Source organism: Ahaetulla prasina, chromosome 8, assembly GCF_028640845.1.
Source record: "Ahaetulla prasina isolate Xishuangbanna chromosome 8, ASM2864084v1, whole genome shotgun sequence".
NCBI classification, from domain to species: Eukaryota; Metazoa; Chordata; class Lepidosauria; order Squamata; family Colubridae; genus Ahaetulla; species Ahaetulla prasina.
The window spans coordinates 24326042-24339857 of NC_080546.1; the positions used below are offsets into that span (position 1 = coordinate 24326042).

Consider the following 13816-nt stretch of genomic DNA (forward strand, 5'->3'; position numbering starts at 1 on the left):
CTGAGAATACATGGTGGTATTACGATGGGTCCTAGGCCATGACACCAACATCATCAGCAATATTGAGGAAGCATCTTGTGCAATCTCTATAGCAAAAATTGTATTAAGAGAAATTGTATTAAGTGCTGGAGAAGCTTCTTGGATGAGAAGCAAAATGTCTTCAAAGAAAAGCCAGAAAGTCCAGTTGACTCTTGAAAAAGCACCTTTGGGACAACCATGACCTGGATAACTAAGAGTCTCCATAAGAGAAACAGTAAATACTATTTTAAGACTGTTATGGGCTGGGGATGATAAAGAAAACATCATGAGAATGTTGTCACGATCATGATCATGATCATCATCAGTTTAGCCATTGTCTATGCCAGGGATAGTCAACCTTTTTATACCTACCGCCCACTTTTGTATCTCTGTTAGTAGTAAAATTTTCTAACTGCCCACTGATTCCACAGTAAAGGTGATTTATAAAGTGTATCGTCATATGTGCATGCCTCTCACACATTGTAGATTGGGTTTGGAGGGGGGGTGCCGGCTACCAGCTCTGCTTGTCTGTTACAGCTGGGTGGTGTGGGGGGAGATGCACGAGCTATTCTGGGACGAGGCTCTTTTGTTTGCGGTCGCACTATGGTGCCATTTAGTTTCACTTATGTAACATGAACTAAACTTATGCGTGGGCGATACAAATAGTATATTTTCAGAAATTTAAATTGTCACAGGGAATTTTATGAAAACCTAATGAAAATGTTTTTAAATAATGCTATGATTTTTTTTTTAAAAAGTCAATTAAATTAAAAAAAAGGAAAGTGCTTCAGTATTGGACAAAACCCCTGCTGCCCACCATGAAAGCTGGAACTCCCACTAGTGGGCGGTAGGGACCAGGTTGACTACCACTGGTCTATACACTGCAGGATGAAGGCTTAAAAATATTTATTCTATGCTTCAAGCAATATGAAAAAAATCCATATATTGTTTAGATTATGAGTTCCCAGAAAAACATATCATGCACTCTCTGGAGGTATTCACATCATCATGGAAGATTTCTGATGTGTCTCAAAATTTAATATCTTCTCCATCTCCCCCAAAGGTGCTTTTCCAAAAGGTTTTTTCAGTTCTTGGGTGAGAAGCAAAATGTTTTCAAGGAAAAAAGCATGAAAATCCAGTTGTCTTTTGGAAAAAGCACTTTTGGAATAGCCATAATCTGGATGCTTGAGAATCTCCATAGATATCTCTCCATCTCTTCTAATATTTTACTGTGTTGTTGCCCAATTTCAGTAAGGGATGGACTACAGGTATTTTTTAAAAAAATTAGGATAGAATGTAACTTTTAGCTACCAGTAATCTAGTCTGGTAGTGATTCCCCAGCGTTTTGAGTAGCTAGGGCTTCACCTTCTGATCTTTTTTTAAAATTGTAGATGCCAGGAACTCCCTTTAAGATATGTAGACATGAGGAATTCTGGAAATTGATTTACGATAATCTGGAGGTTGAAAAGCTGGATAAAACCTTCTCCTTAAAAATCAGTGTTCTATATCAGAGCTGGAAAAAGGGTGCAATAGCTCAGTGATTAAAGATGCTGAGCTTGTCAGCTGGAAAGATGACAGCCTGGACCTGCTTTGGGACATATGTGTGTAGAATAGAATACTGACTCATCTTCTAATATTAATAACAGAAAATAAATTAATGATAAATAATGACTGGAATTTTGGAGGATAGTTTTCAAATTAAAATTTATTCTTATTACAAATTCTCTCTTTCTATCTCCACCACATTTTCTAGGTTAAAAATTTCTACTGCTATGAAGATGAACCTTCTATTATCAAGAATCTTAAGAGAGGCCTGGCTAGCTTGTTTCAAATACAGCTAAATTCTGGAGCTACAAGTGAGGTACTCTATTCTGTCATGCATGCTAAACGTATTTCTTTGTGATTTTAATAGAATATTTAACATATTAAATTTATTTTACTTAGGCACCATGCACTTCCAAACAGCATAGAAAAAATACAATAAAATTATAAAAACAGAGGAATAAAGAGAATAAAGAACAGGAACAGATAGGATATTACTCTGGAAGATGAGATACATCATTTAAAAAGACGAGAAAAGAGGATATAGATTTTTGTAAAAATTATAAAAGCCTTTTCTAGGTTCACATTTGGGCAGAAATTACTGCAGTGAGTTCCACCCTCTTACAATGTTGAGGACAAAGTTTTAAAAAGCAAAACATAAATGATTATGTCTTATACATGTTGTATAAGAAGCTTGTGATTTAATTAAAACACCACCAGTAATGAGATTGATAACTCTGCTGAAGAACCATCTTATTATTGCCCTCGAAATACGGGTTAAGAGCAAGACCAAATGAAGTCACAACCATGGAGTGCTATATTAACAGTATAAATGTAAATATATTATATTACATTCTATTACATTACATCTATATAAATATAAGTATAAATATAAGAGCCTGAAGACCTGGCTTGGGAAATTGGCTTGGGAACCAAATGGTGGTCTTTGATGCTGGAGGTAGGAGCTAGATTGATGGCAGATTCCACCTCCCCCCTCCGCGTTGTACTCTGCTCTCCACCCATTCATCTTTTTGGTTACAGTGATGCATTCTCATTGTGTCCTTTTTCATTGTTTATTCTATTGTTCTAATATTTTACTTCTATTTATACTTCTTTCATTTGTTTCCTTGCTATTATTGTAAGCCGCCTAGAGTAGCCCATCAGCGAGATTGGCAGAAAATAAATTTAACAAATAAATAAAAATGATTGTTACAAAAAAAAAATGAATGTATTTGCGGCACATGTATCCCATGTTGAAAACCATTCAGTCAATTTGTGAAATGCTCATTCCGTTTTGCTAAGCCCTTTGTTTCAACACGTTTGCCACCGTTTCTCAGCCTATTTTAAATTCACCTGAAGAAAACTGGGGAATCTAAGATAGGAATATAATTTTGTTTGGCTCTACTCAACTATAATTTATTTGATGAAACCATAGTTGACAAATCATGACTCGTTGGGATACAAATACAGCTAATATTTGGGGCTTGGTTGGTAGAGTTTCTACACAAACGTCAGTTGTAAATTAAAAAGAACTATTTGATTTATGTTAGTGTTTAAATAAGGCCTCTTGCTGGCCAAGTACCTCTAAGGTCCCAATGTCAACACATGTGTCCTGGTGTCATTGTGTCCAATGTCATTATAGTACATATGACATCATTTGCCCTGCCTCTCCTCCTTGTTCAGACATCCTTGCTATAATTTGGAAATCCAGAGTAAAGGTTAGATTAAGACAGTATAACAATAAAAGACTTATAGAGAAAATTTGGACCTCTTCCTGTCTCCTCTTTGATGTCAGAAAGAAATATGAATAGTCAAGTCCTGAGCAAATATTTAGAGTTGTAAGGTTAATGTGAAGAATGTTGGCACAAAGTCAGCATGAAGAATGTTGACACAAATTAGTCCGTTGTAAACAAGTTGTGTGGATCCACTCTGTGTGATTTCTGAGCCACACTTCGTGGCATAGTGTAGTATATGAACACACATCCAATTGTGGCTTAATCAACAGAACATAGATAAGCAAATAATACCTTAGTGGAACACATGAACTAGGGTTTAATTAATATTAAACACTTCTCTAAAATTATCCTACATATTTTAAAAATGTAAATAGTATCACTGTAGTGGGAGTTAGAACTATTGGGCCTACAGATCTTTCCTTCACCAGCTATAGTCTTAAAGAAAATTCCTTCATTGTGGTAAAATTTGCCTTAGGTAGAAACCGAGTTGCTTTATTGTTGCAGTTGCATGATTTTATTAGTTGGGCTATTACTTTGAGTATTAACTATATTAATTTATTATTTTTATTTTATTTTATTAAATTTTTATACCGCCCTTCTCCCGAAGGACTCAGGGCGGTGTACAGCCAAAGTAAAAACAAAGATATATACAGTTTAAAACAACAATTAAAAAGAGCAAATTTTAAAGGCCGATTATTAAAATTTAAATTAAAAAGTTAAAAAATATTAAAAACCCAATTAAAATACATCACTAATTATGCCAGTCCCGCTTTAATGAATAAATATGTTTTGAGCTCACGACGGAAGGTCCGAAGATCGGGCACTTGACGCAGACCGGGGGGAAGTTCATTCCAGAGCGTCACTGCCCCCACAGAGAAGGCCCTACTCCTGGGGGCCGCCAGCCGACACTGTTTGGCGGATGGCACCCTGAGGAGACCCTCTCTGTCTTGACGTCTGGTCGGTGGGAGGCAAAAGGTAACAGCAGGCGGTCTCGTAAGTACCCGGGTCCTAAGCCATGGAGCGCTTTAAAGATAGTTACCAAAATCTTGAAGCGCACCCGAAAGACCACAGGAAGCCAGTGCAAGCTACGGAGCAGCGATGTCACGTGGGAGCCACGAGCGGCTCCCGTTACTACTCGCGCAGCCGCATTCTGGACTAACTGCAGCCTCCGGGTGCACCTCAAGGGCAGCCCCATGTAGAGAGCATTGCAATAATCCAGCCTAGACGTAACCAGGCGTGGTGACCGTCCATAAGGCATCCCGACCAAGGAAGGGCCGCAACTGGCGAACCAGGCGAACCTGGTAAAAGGCCCTCCTGGCGCCGGCCGCCAGGTGTTCATCAAAAGACAGCCGTCCGTCCAGGAGGACACCCAAGTTGCGAACCGCCTCCTTTGGGGCCACTAACTCGCCCCCAACAGTCAGCTGCGGATGCAGCTGACTGTACCGGGATGCCGGCATCCACAGCCACTCCCTCTTGGAGGATTGAGCTTGAGTCTGTTTCTCCCCATCCAGACCCGTACAGCTTCCAGGCACGGGACAGCACTTCGACCGCTTCGTTGGGGTGGTCCGGGGTGGAAAAGTACAGCTGAATATCATCAGCCTACAGATGATAACTCACCCCGAAACCACTGATGACCTCACCCAGCGGCTCCAAATAGATGTTGAAGAGGGTGGGCGAGAGAATCGACCCTGAGGCACCCCACAAGTGAGGCGCCTCGGGGCGACCTCTGCCCCCTGTCAACACCGTCTGCGACCGGTCAGAGAGATAGGAGGAGAACCACCGATAAACGGTGCCCCCACTCCCAATCCTCCAACCGCGCAGCAGGATACCATGGTCGATGGTATCGAAAGCCGCTGAGAGATCTAATAGGACCAAGGCAGAGGAGCAACCTGTCCTGGCCCTCCAGAGGTCATCCACCAACGCGACCAAAGCCGTCTCCGTGCTATAACCGGGTCGGAAGCCGGACTGGAGCAGGTCCAGATAGACAGTTTCCTCCAGGTGCCGGGGAGCTGCCATGCAACCACACTCTCAACAACCTTCGCCTGGCGAAGGTTGGAGACTGGACGATAATTACTCAAAATAGCTGGGTCCAGGAAGGCTTCTTGAGGAGAGGTCTCACCACCGCCTCCTTCAAGGCGGCGGGAAAACCCTTCCATCAAAGAAGCATTTATAATCCCTGGAGCCAGCCTCGTGTCACTTCCTGAGCAGCCAGCACTAACCAGGAAGGGCACGGGTCCAGTAAACATGTAGTTGCATGTAACCTCCCAGCAACCTGTCCATGTCCTCGGAGCCACAGAATCAAACTCATCCCAAATAACCTCAACAAGACGCGTCTCTGTCGTCCCGGCTGGATCATCGCAATCTTGGTCCAAACTATCCCGGCTGAACGATTTTATCGTATAGATAACCGTTAAACTCCTCAGCTTGTCCCTGTAGGTCATCCCGTCCCTCTTGATGGAGGAGGAACGGGTCACCCGAAACAGGGCGGCCGGGCGGTTATCTGCCGATGCAATGAGGGTGGAAACGTAGAGACGCTTCGCCTCCCTCATTGCCACTAGGTAGGTCCTAGTAAAGGACCTCACTAGTGTCCGATCAGCCTCGGAACGGCTAGACCTCCAAACACTCTCCAGGCGTCTTCTCCGGCGTTTCATCTCTCTCAGCTCCTCGGAAAACCAGGGGGCCAAATGGGATCTACGCCGGGGCAGGGGGCGCAAAGGCGCGACACGGTCCAAAGCCCCAGCCGCGGCCCGTTCCCAGGCCGCAACCAGTTCTTCAGTCGTGCCGTGGGTAAGATCCTCAGGAAGCGGCCCAAGCTCCGTCAGGAACCTCTCCGGGTCCATCAGGCGCCTGGGACGGAACCAACGCATTGGCTCCGTCTCCCTGCGGTGGTGGCGGTCTGAAAGTCTAGGCGAAGAAGAAAATGATCTGACCATGACACCGGTTCTTTCACTAAATCTCCTAAATCCAGATCATTTACCCACTGACCAGAGATAAAAATCAAGTCTAGCGTGCCTCCCCCAATGTGTGTAGGGCCATCAGTTACTTGAATCAGGTCCAAGGCCGTCATGGAGGCCTGGAACTCCTGAACCACCGTCGACGACAAGCCGGCAGATGGCAGGTTGAAATCCCCCAAGACCAGTAGTCTGGGGATCTCCACCGCCACGCCAGCAAGCACCTCTAGCAGTTCAGGTAGGGCTGTAGTCACGCAGCAAGGAGCCAGGTACGTGATCAACAGCCCCATCTGATTCCGGTGGCCCCACTTCACAAGGAGGGATCCACAGCCAGCTATCTGAGGAACAGTGGACTCCCTCGGCTCCAGACTTTCTTTAATCACAACCGCCACCCCCCCACCCCTACCTTGGGTCCTCGGCTGATGGAATGCACGGAAACCCGGAGGGCACAGTTCGACCAGGGGTACACCCCCTTCTGTGCCCAACCAGGTCTCCGTAATGCCCATAAGGTCCGGACTCCCTCTGAATAAGATCACAAATCAGGGGAGCCTTGTTAACCACGGACCGGCATTGCAAAGCATCAGCCTAAGACCCAAGCTCTGAGGGTCTTGACCATCCGGGAACGAGTGAGGACTGGGGGGCCGGAGCACGTGATCGCTTTTAAACATCGAACACGTGCTCCCAAAGAGCGATACGGCCCCCTGCCTCCGCCATATCTGCCCCTCCCACTCACCGTACAGATGGAATAATGTTCTCCGCTCTGTACAATCCCTCCCCCGTCTTCGGACCAAGTGAAATAGTGTCGTGAGCCCGCGTTGGGACTGGACATACCCTCCCCGACGGGTCACTCCCCCTACCCGTCAATCCCCTCCCCCCCTTTAAAAGCCCCTTATTAAAAAACCTATTAAAAAACCCCCAGAGATTCTTCTTCGAGGCATGCCACCTCTCTGGGTCCCAAGACCCTTCATTAAGGTAGGCCCTCGATAGAACAGAGGGCCACTCCTGCGAGGCGGGGGAACCTCGCAGCCGTAAGAGCTCAAGCGCCGAGTAACTCATAATAGGATCAGGTAACAACGGAAAAAAAGGGTATCCCGAGCCAGCAGTTCCCTACAAGTGTAGTAAAACCGACCCCCTGTCCATATAAGATGTAAAACGGGGATCAAACTGTCCGAAGTCCGCTGATGGAATTAGCGGACCGGTACACCACTGTCAGGCGAACACCATGAGGAACGACCATGTTTAAAGTTAACTACGTCAGACAGTTGACAGTCATGTCTGCAATGCCGCTGATGACAGAAATAGCGGCCATTATCGTTAGCTTAAAATCAGCCATAAAACTAGGCCTTTTTAAAACTAGGATGGTAAAAGGCCGTCCAAAGTCGTTCACAGTCAGATGATAGTCCCGCTGATGTTATAGTATTATAGTATTATAGTACTATATTATAGTATAGTATTAACTACTATTAACCAGATCATATAAAACATTTGCTAGATCAATTCTTGAATACAACTCAACTGTCTGGAACCCATACAACATTTCTGACATCAATACAATTGGATGTGTCCAGAAATATTTTACAAGAAGAGCTCTCCACTCCTCTGAATACAACAAAATACCTTATATCACCAGACTTGAAATCCTGGGTCTAGAAAATTTAGAACTATGCCGCCTTCGACATGATCTGAGTTTAACTCATAGAATCATCTATTACAATGTCCTTCCTGTCGAAGACTACTTCAGCTTCAATTGCAACAATAGACGAGCACACAATAGATTTAAGCTTAATGTTAACCACTCCAATCTTGATTGCAGAAAATATGACTTCAGTAGCAGAGTTGTTAATGCTTGGAATAAACTACCTGACTCTGTTGTCTCTTCCCAAAATCCCCAAAGCTTCAACCAAAAACTATCTACCATTGACCTCACCCCATTCCTAAGAGGTCTGTAAGAGGCATGCATAAGAGCACAAGCATGCCTACCGTTCCTGTCCTATTGTTTCCTTTTGTTATATCCAATTAATATAGTTATTACATACTCATACTTATATATATATGCTTATATATTGTATAGTTATTACATGCTTATGCTTATATATACTGTGTGACAAAAATAAATAAATAAAATAAATAAAAAATAAATAAATATTTATAATGAAAAACAGACTATTTTGTAAAAAAAAAAGTTGGTCAGCAAGTCTTTAATACATCAACATGTTTATTTCATCTATTCTCTAGATCGATATCTGTGGAAAATGCAATGTGACTTATCAAGCTCGGCAGAATCAGATCACTAAAGTGAAAGCCTTGAACTCTTGCCAGTTAAAACATCCAAGTGTAACCAACCACAATCAGGTACAGTAGGGTACACAATTTTTCCACAACTTGGTTAATTCTTGGCCTTTAATCTTGTGGTCCCAATCCTGAATTACTTTCTTCAGTAAAACTCTAGTCCGTTAGATACCTTCAGAACTATGACAATTAAAATTACATTTTTTTGCATCAGACAAAAAATTCCCAAAGGTTCGAATAATACTGGATAAATAAAACATGGGTTTGGGGGACAATGAAAGCTAGTACGGTTCAATAAGTACTTTTTCAAATTTCTTAATCATTTATTGATTTTTAAAAAATCATATAAACCATCCTAAATTGTGGCAATTGATTCCATTTGATTTGCTTTCTTTTGTTTATCATAAAATTACTATTAATTGACGATTCCATATTATAATTTAGAACAAGATAAATTCAAGTAATTTTATATCCAGCAAACATTATTAGAAAAAGAGGTTGATGTAATTTGGAGAATTTCTAATTTTATTTACTTATGTATTTTTATTTTTATAAAATCATTTTTCAGCTCTTCGAGGTAAAGAAAAAATCCACTTCCGCTGTAATTTATGTACTGGAGGACACCTTCATTAAATCTGTGCGGGCTGAAGAAAATCATATTTTTAATTTGAAATCTCTGCAACTTATTGATGCAAAAGTTATTTCAAAGTAAGGTGGTTTCTTTGTCTATTTTTCAGAGAATTTCCAATGGTCAAATTCAATTAATAATGCTTTTAACCTTTACTCTTTATTGATATCCCAAGTACTATAATTTAAAAGCAATGGGAAAACATTTTGAAAACTAAATTTTTGTATATAATTCAAGAAGCTTAACATGTTTATTATTGCTACCATTGTTTTGCAAACATATAAGCAAAGCATATCTCCTCAACACATTAAAACAGATGCATCATTAAAAATCTTGAGTGGCTTCCTGGAAATTTCTCTCTAATTGGGGTGAGTGCATATAGAGATATATTTTAGCCCCAATCACTCATATAGACAATCAAGGATGGCTTTTCAAAGCAGCCAAACAAATTCTGCAAATGATACTGCTGCTTTAATAATCTGAAGAGAGATGCTTTGTCTTTCTCAATTGCAAGGCTCTTCATCTGAAGCAGTGATGGGTTGCTACCAGTTTGCCCTAGTTTGCGAACCGGTAGCAGCAGCAGCAAGGGGAGGCTCCACCCACCTGCCTGGACATCTCTATGGATGTGCAAAAGCGTTGCGAGCACGCATGAGCATGCGCGCGCCCACAAGCGAACCGGTAGCGACCAAAATTGAAACCCACTACTAATCTGAATGCTTCACAGAGCCTGGCTTTTTCCTGTTGTTCTCAGGAATATCAAAGTTCACAGATCTAAACAAATCATCTGTTTTGTTTTGTTTTTAAAAAATGCTGCAGCTCTACATAATATCTGATTCCTCATTTGCATGAATTTTGCCACAAATAGATGCTTATAACCATTACTCAGCTATATACATCTCAGAATATCGATGTTTTGTGGCCCTTGTCAACACATGCAGCCATTTTAAACTGTGTTAGAGGAGGCATGCTTGTTGAACTGCTTGCTTATGTATATATATATATATACAGGCAGAAACTGGAACTGAAGTCAACTGAAGCTGGTCCAAGAATGAAGGCTGGGAAGCAAGTTGCCAGCATTATAAAGGCTCTGGATTCAAATTATGTGGCAATTTCTTTGATGGCAGATCCTGTCTCTCATGAATGCAAAAGTTGTCCATCAGTAAGTTATAAAGAAATACATGAAAAGAAATATAATAGTTATGTACTATTGAAATGACCATAGCTGAAAAGGTACTGGAGGGAATTAGGGAACTTGAGATTACTTTATCTGGGAAATATATTCACTACTACTGTAGTTATGCTTCTGAGCCTAATTCCAAGATTTTGAACTGTCCGTGAATAATTTTGAAGGCCTTATCCCATGATACCTTATTCTTCTCCAGTAGTTGTACAACCAAGAATTCTATCATGCAACATTGCTTGGCCCATCTCAGGAAAACCTCACCAATAGAAAGTTCATTTATTATTCATCTATCCTTCCTCAGTATAATTGTAGAGACTAAATGTCCATAAATCAGGAGGAGGCAACTTTTGGGGTTAAGGTCACACTTGGTTTTTAAATGGCATATTGGGGACAGACTCCAAAAATTGAGGGTTCAACACAAACATTTTAACTTAACTTTTAAATTTTAAAATGAAAATATATTTAATAATTAACATAATCATGCCTCATATATTTAGAATATTTTTCCTTGCCAAATATTTCATTCAGCACAACTTTCAGAGGAGCTGTAAGCGTCACACACAAGATTTTGAAAATGTGGGCCACATACAATCCCAAGGCCTTGGGTCATACATTCCTGGCTATAAAGCAATATTTAGCATAGGATATATAGGGATGCTCAGCTGAAGTTTATAATCTCCAGCTGTGTCCTGAGCTATTAGTACTCCCTTGCCATTCATTAAGGCTCCAGAAATAGCTTCTATCTCACTCATCATTGCTTCTGTATGTTTAATTACAATTCAGGTAAGGTGAACTTGTACTGCTGAAATTATACTAGTGCTGTTTGGAATTAGCATCTGCTACTATTGCTTAATAACCCTGGCCCAATAAGAGAGAGGGTATTTTAGCAAAGGCTGAGCTGAGCTCCTTATTTCCTAGTTAGGAGAGCTGCAATAAACATTGCTGGAAGGAACAGCTGAGCTTTCTCTAAAGAATGCCAGAGATAATACTGGATAACAGAAGTGCCTGTATATGGTAGCATTAGTCAAAATATTCACTCAGCTCTACTGGAAGTTGTTTGAACATTCAAACATTTTTTGTCCCACATGACAAACAAAACTTCACAAGATGTTTCAACATAAAAATCAGACTTTTGAAATGAGACATCTGAAGATTTAAAATAATACTGGCCCGGCACCAATATTGTGGATTTATGTTATTCAAACATTCAAAAGAAGATTTTATGGAATGTTATGAGTTTTATTCTTAGTGAAGCATATAGCATTTGTTTTTTTATCCAGAAGAGTGTGAATATGTAATGTGCTTGATAATCAAATAGTGTCAAGTGGAAAAATAGTTCCTCAAATCAAGAGTTATTTTACAGTTCCATTCTGTCTTCAGTATGGATATATGCGTTCAGTACCCATAAGAAATAGATGGGACAGTTCAGTAGAGGATTTTGAGCAGTATGCTACTGGAATTCTTATATGTGAAGGTGTTGCACTCCTTAAGTCAATATTGGTTTGAATGAACTACAGTAAATTAAAGCTGAATCCAGATGATTCAGGTGTACTTGTGCAGTGGGGAGAAGAGTGCCATACTTGAAAATTTGGGAATGATTCTGGATCTTCTGTGATTGATTACCCTAAGGCAGGGGTCTGCAAACTTGGCTCTTTTAAGACTTGTGGACTTCAACTCCCAAAGTTCCTCAGCCAGCTTAAGTCCACAAGTCTTAAAAGAGCCACGTTTGTAGACTTCTGCCCTAAGGTAAACAGCCAGGTCTTTTACTAGCTTTAGCTAATATACAACCTAGAACTCAGAATCCACAAAACCCCCAGAAGATCAGTGACACCTCTGCTACTAACATTATTGTCAGCCTTTGAGGAAAACCAATTCAGACTTCATATGAAATATTGAAACTCTACTTCGTTTATATCGGCTATAATAACTCAGTCTTCAAAGACCGTATTTCCCTTTAATTTGCTCCTATACTGAAGAAAGTCAAGGCAAGTCAACTTTACGCTTCTTTCTCATATTACATGGTCTTCCTGAGCTTAATTGGCTGTTAATTTAGTTAACAACCTTGGCATTTGTGGAGCCAACTCTCTGGTTTTTAATGGCACTGGGTCTCAGTTTCTTTTTGGATGACATATCGATTATTACCTTTAAAATTCTGTAAAGATATGAACTAGCTTAGCTATTTCATAAAATCTGTTGGTCAACATATTTCCTCTTCCTCACAAATGTTTTTCTGATAACCTCAGGTTTACTTTCTCATTGCCTCCTTCTGATTTCTCTGAAAAAAAAATGAAAAATCCTTATGGGATCAAAAAGTCAGGCCCTCTTTAGAAAACCAGGCTAAAGCTGGAGAAGCTTTGGCTTTACAGCTCTTATCAGAAGAGAGTAGGTAATATACCAGGCCAGTTACAAGCAACACAAACTTTTTAAGAGGCAAAGGTTCAAATTGTGCATCTTTCTGGCAGCTGTTTCAGCAGTGGATGGTCATCCGAAAACAGCTTGAACCAGATAATCTTTCAAAAGCCGATGCTGCAAAAGGATTTTTGGCATTTATCGAGAGCCTGAAGAAAGCAACAAAAGAAGAAATCTTACAGCTACTGAGAAATGAAAATAATACAGAAATACTGTGAGTTACTGGAAATGAGTTTTACGCTTTCTGTAGTAGAATCTCCATTTTAAATTTCAGTAAGCTTTGGAAAAAGATTTATTATATTTTGTGAAGTTATATATAAGATTAGACTTATATATGTTATATAAGATTATTATGGTCAATATGAATAAAATAACAAAGCACTGTTGTGGTTCTAGCTTGTTAGCACAATATGCACTGTTTTCAAGCCACTATGAACTAGATCAGAGGCCCCTATGGTTTTTCCTGGATAAGCCATAAACAAATCACTAGCAAGTCTATTATTATTATTATTATTTACACAAAATGACAGTATACACAGCAAACGAGATAACTATGTTGGATTTCGTATCACAGATCACTAGTCAAACACTTCCCAAGCGTTCGACTAGTGATCTGTGAAACGAAATCCAGCATAGTTATCTCGTTTGCTGTGTATACTATCATTTTGTGTTGTTATTGTTATCATCATCATCATCATCATCACCAAATAATTTCCTTGTTACTCAGGCCTTATTATCCTGGTTTCAGATCTAACTTTAGGCTCAAGTACTTTTGAATTGCAAAAAATATGCAAAATCAGTAGATGGCAGAAAAGACACATAGAACAACGCTAACATTTTGCTGCCAGCCACCGTTGTCTGGATTTTTTTTGTATGGAAGCTAGCGTTGCCCAAACCTGTTGTGTAGCTGTTCAAACTGAATAGTAGTAACATGAAACATTCTGCTGGCATAAAAATGGCAATTGGAACTGGCAACTCTATCAGTCAGTCATGTGGATGTCACACAATCAGTTTGCAACTCCTGCCAGCTTTCCCATTGACTTTGCTTGACAGAAACCGG

The 13816-nt window shown here is 40.6% G+C and overlaps 1 protein-coding gene across 1 annotated transcript in view; it reads left to right on the forward strand.

The window, feature by feature from the left end:
- Window positions 1-13816, forward strand: part of MTTP (microsomal triglyceride transfer protein) — a 51307-nt gene that overhangs the window by 15727 nt on the left and 21764 nt on the right. The window contains exons 5-9 of the mRNA XM_058192958.1: window positions 1772-1879; window positions 8483-8599; window positions 9105-9244; window positions 10173-10323; window positions 12810-12970. Of these exons, the coding sequence (XP_058048941.1) occupies window positions 1772-1879; window positions 8483-8599; window positions 9105-9244; window positions 10173-10323; window positions 12810-12970 (677 nt within the window). The remainder of the gene's footprint in view (window positions 1-1771; window positions 1880-8482; window positions 8600-9104; window positions 9245-10172; window positions 10324-12809; window positions 12971-13816) is intronic.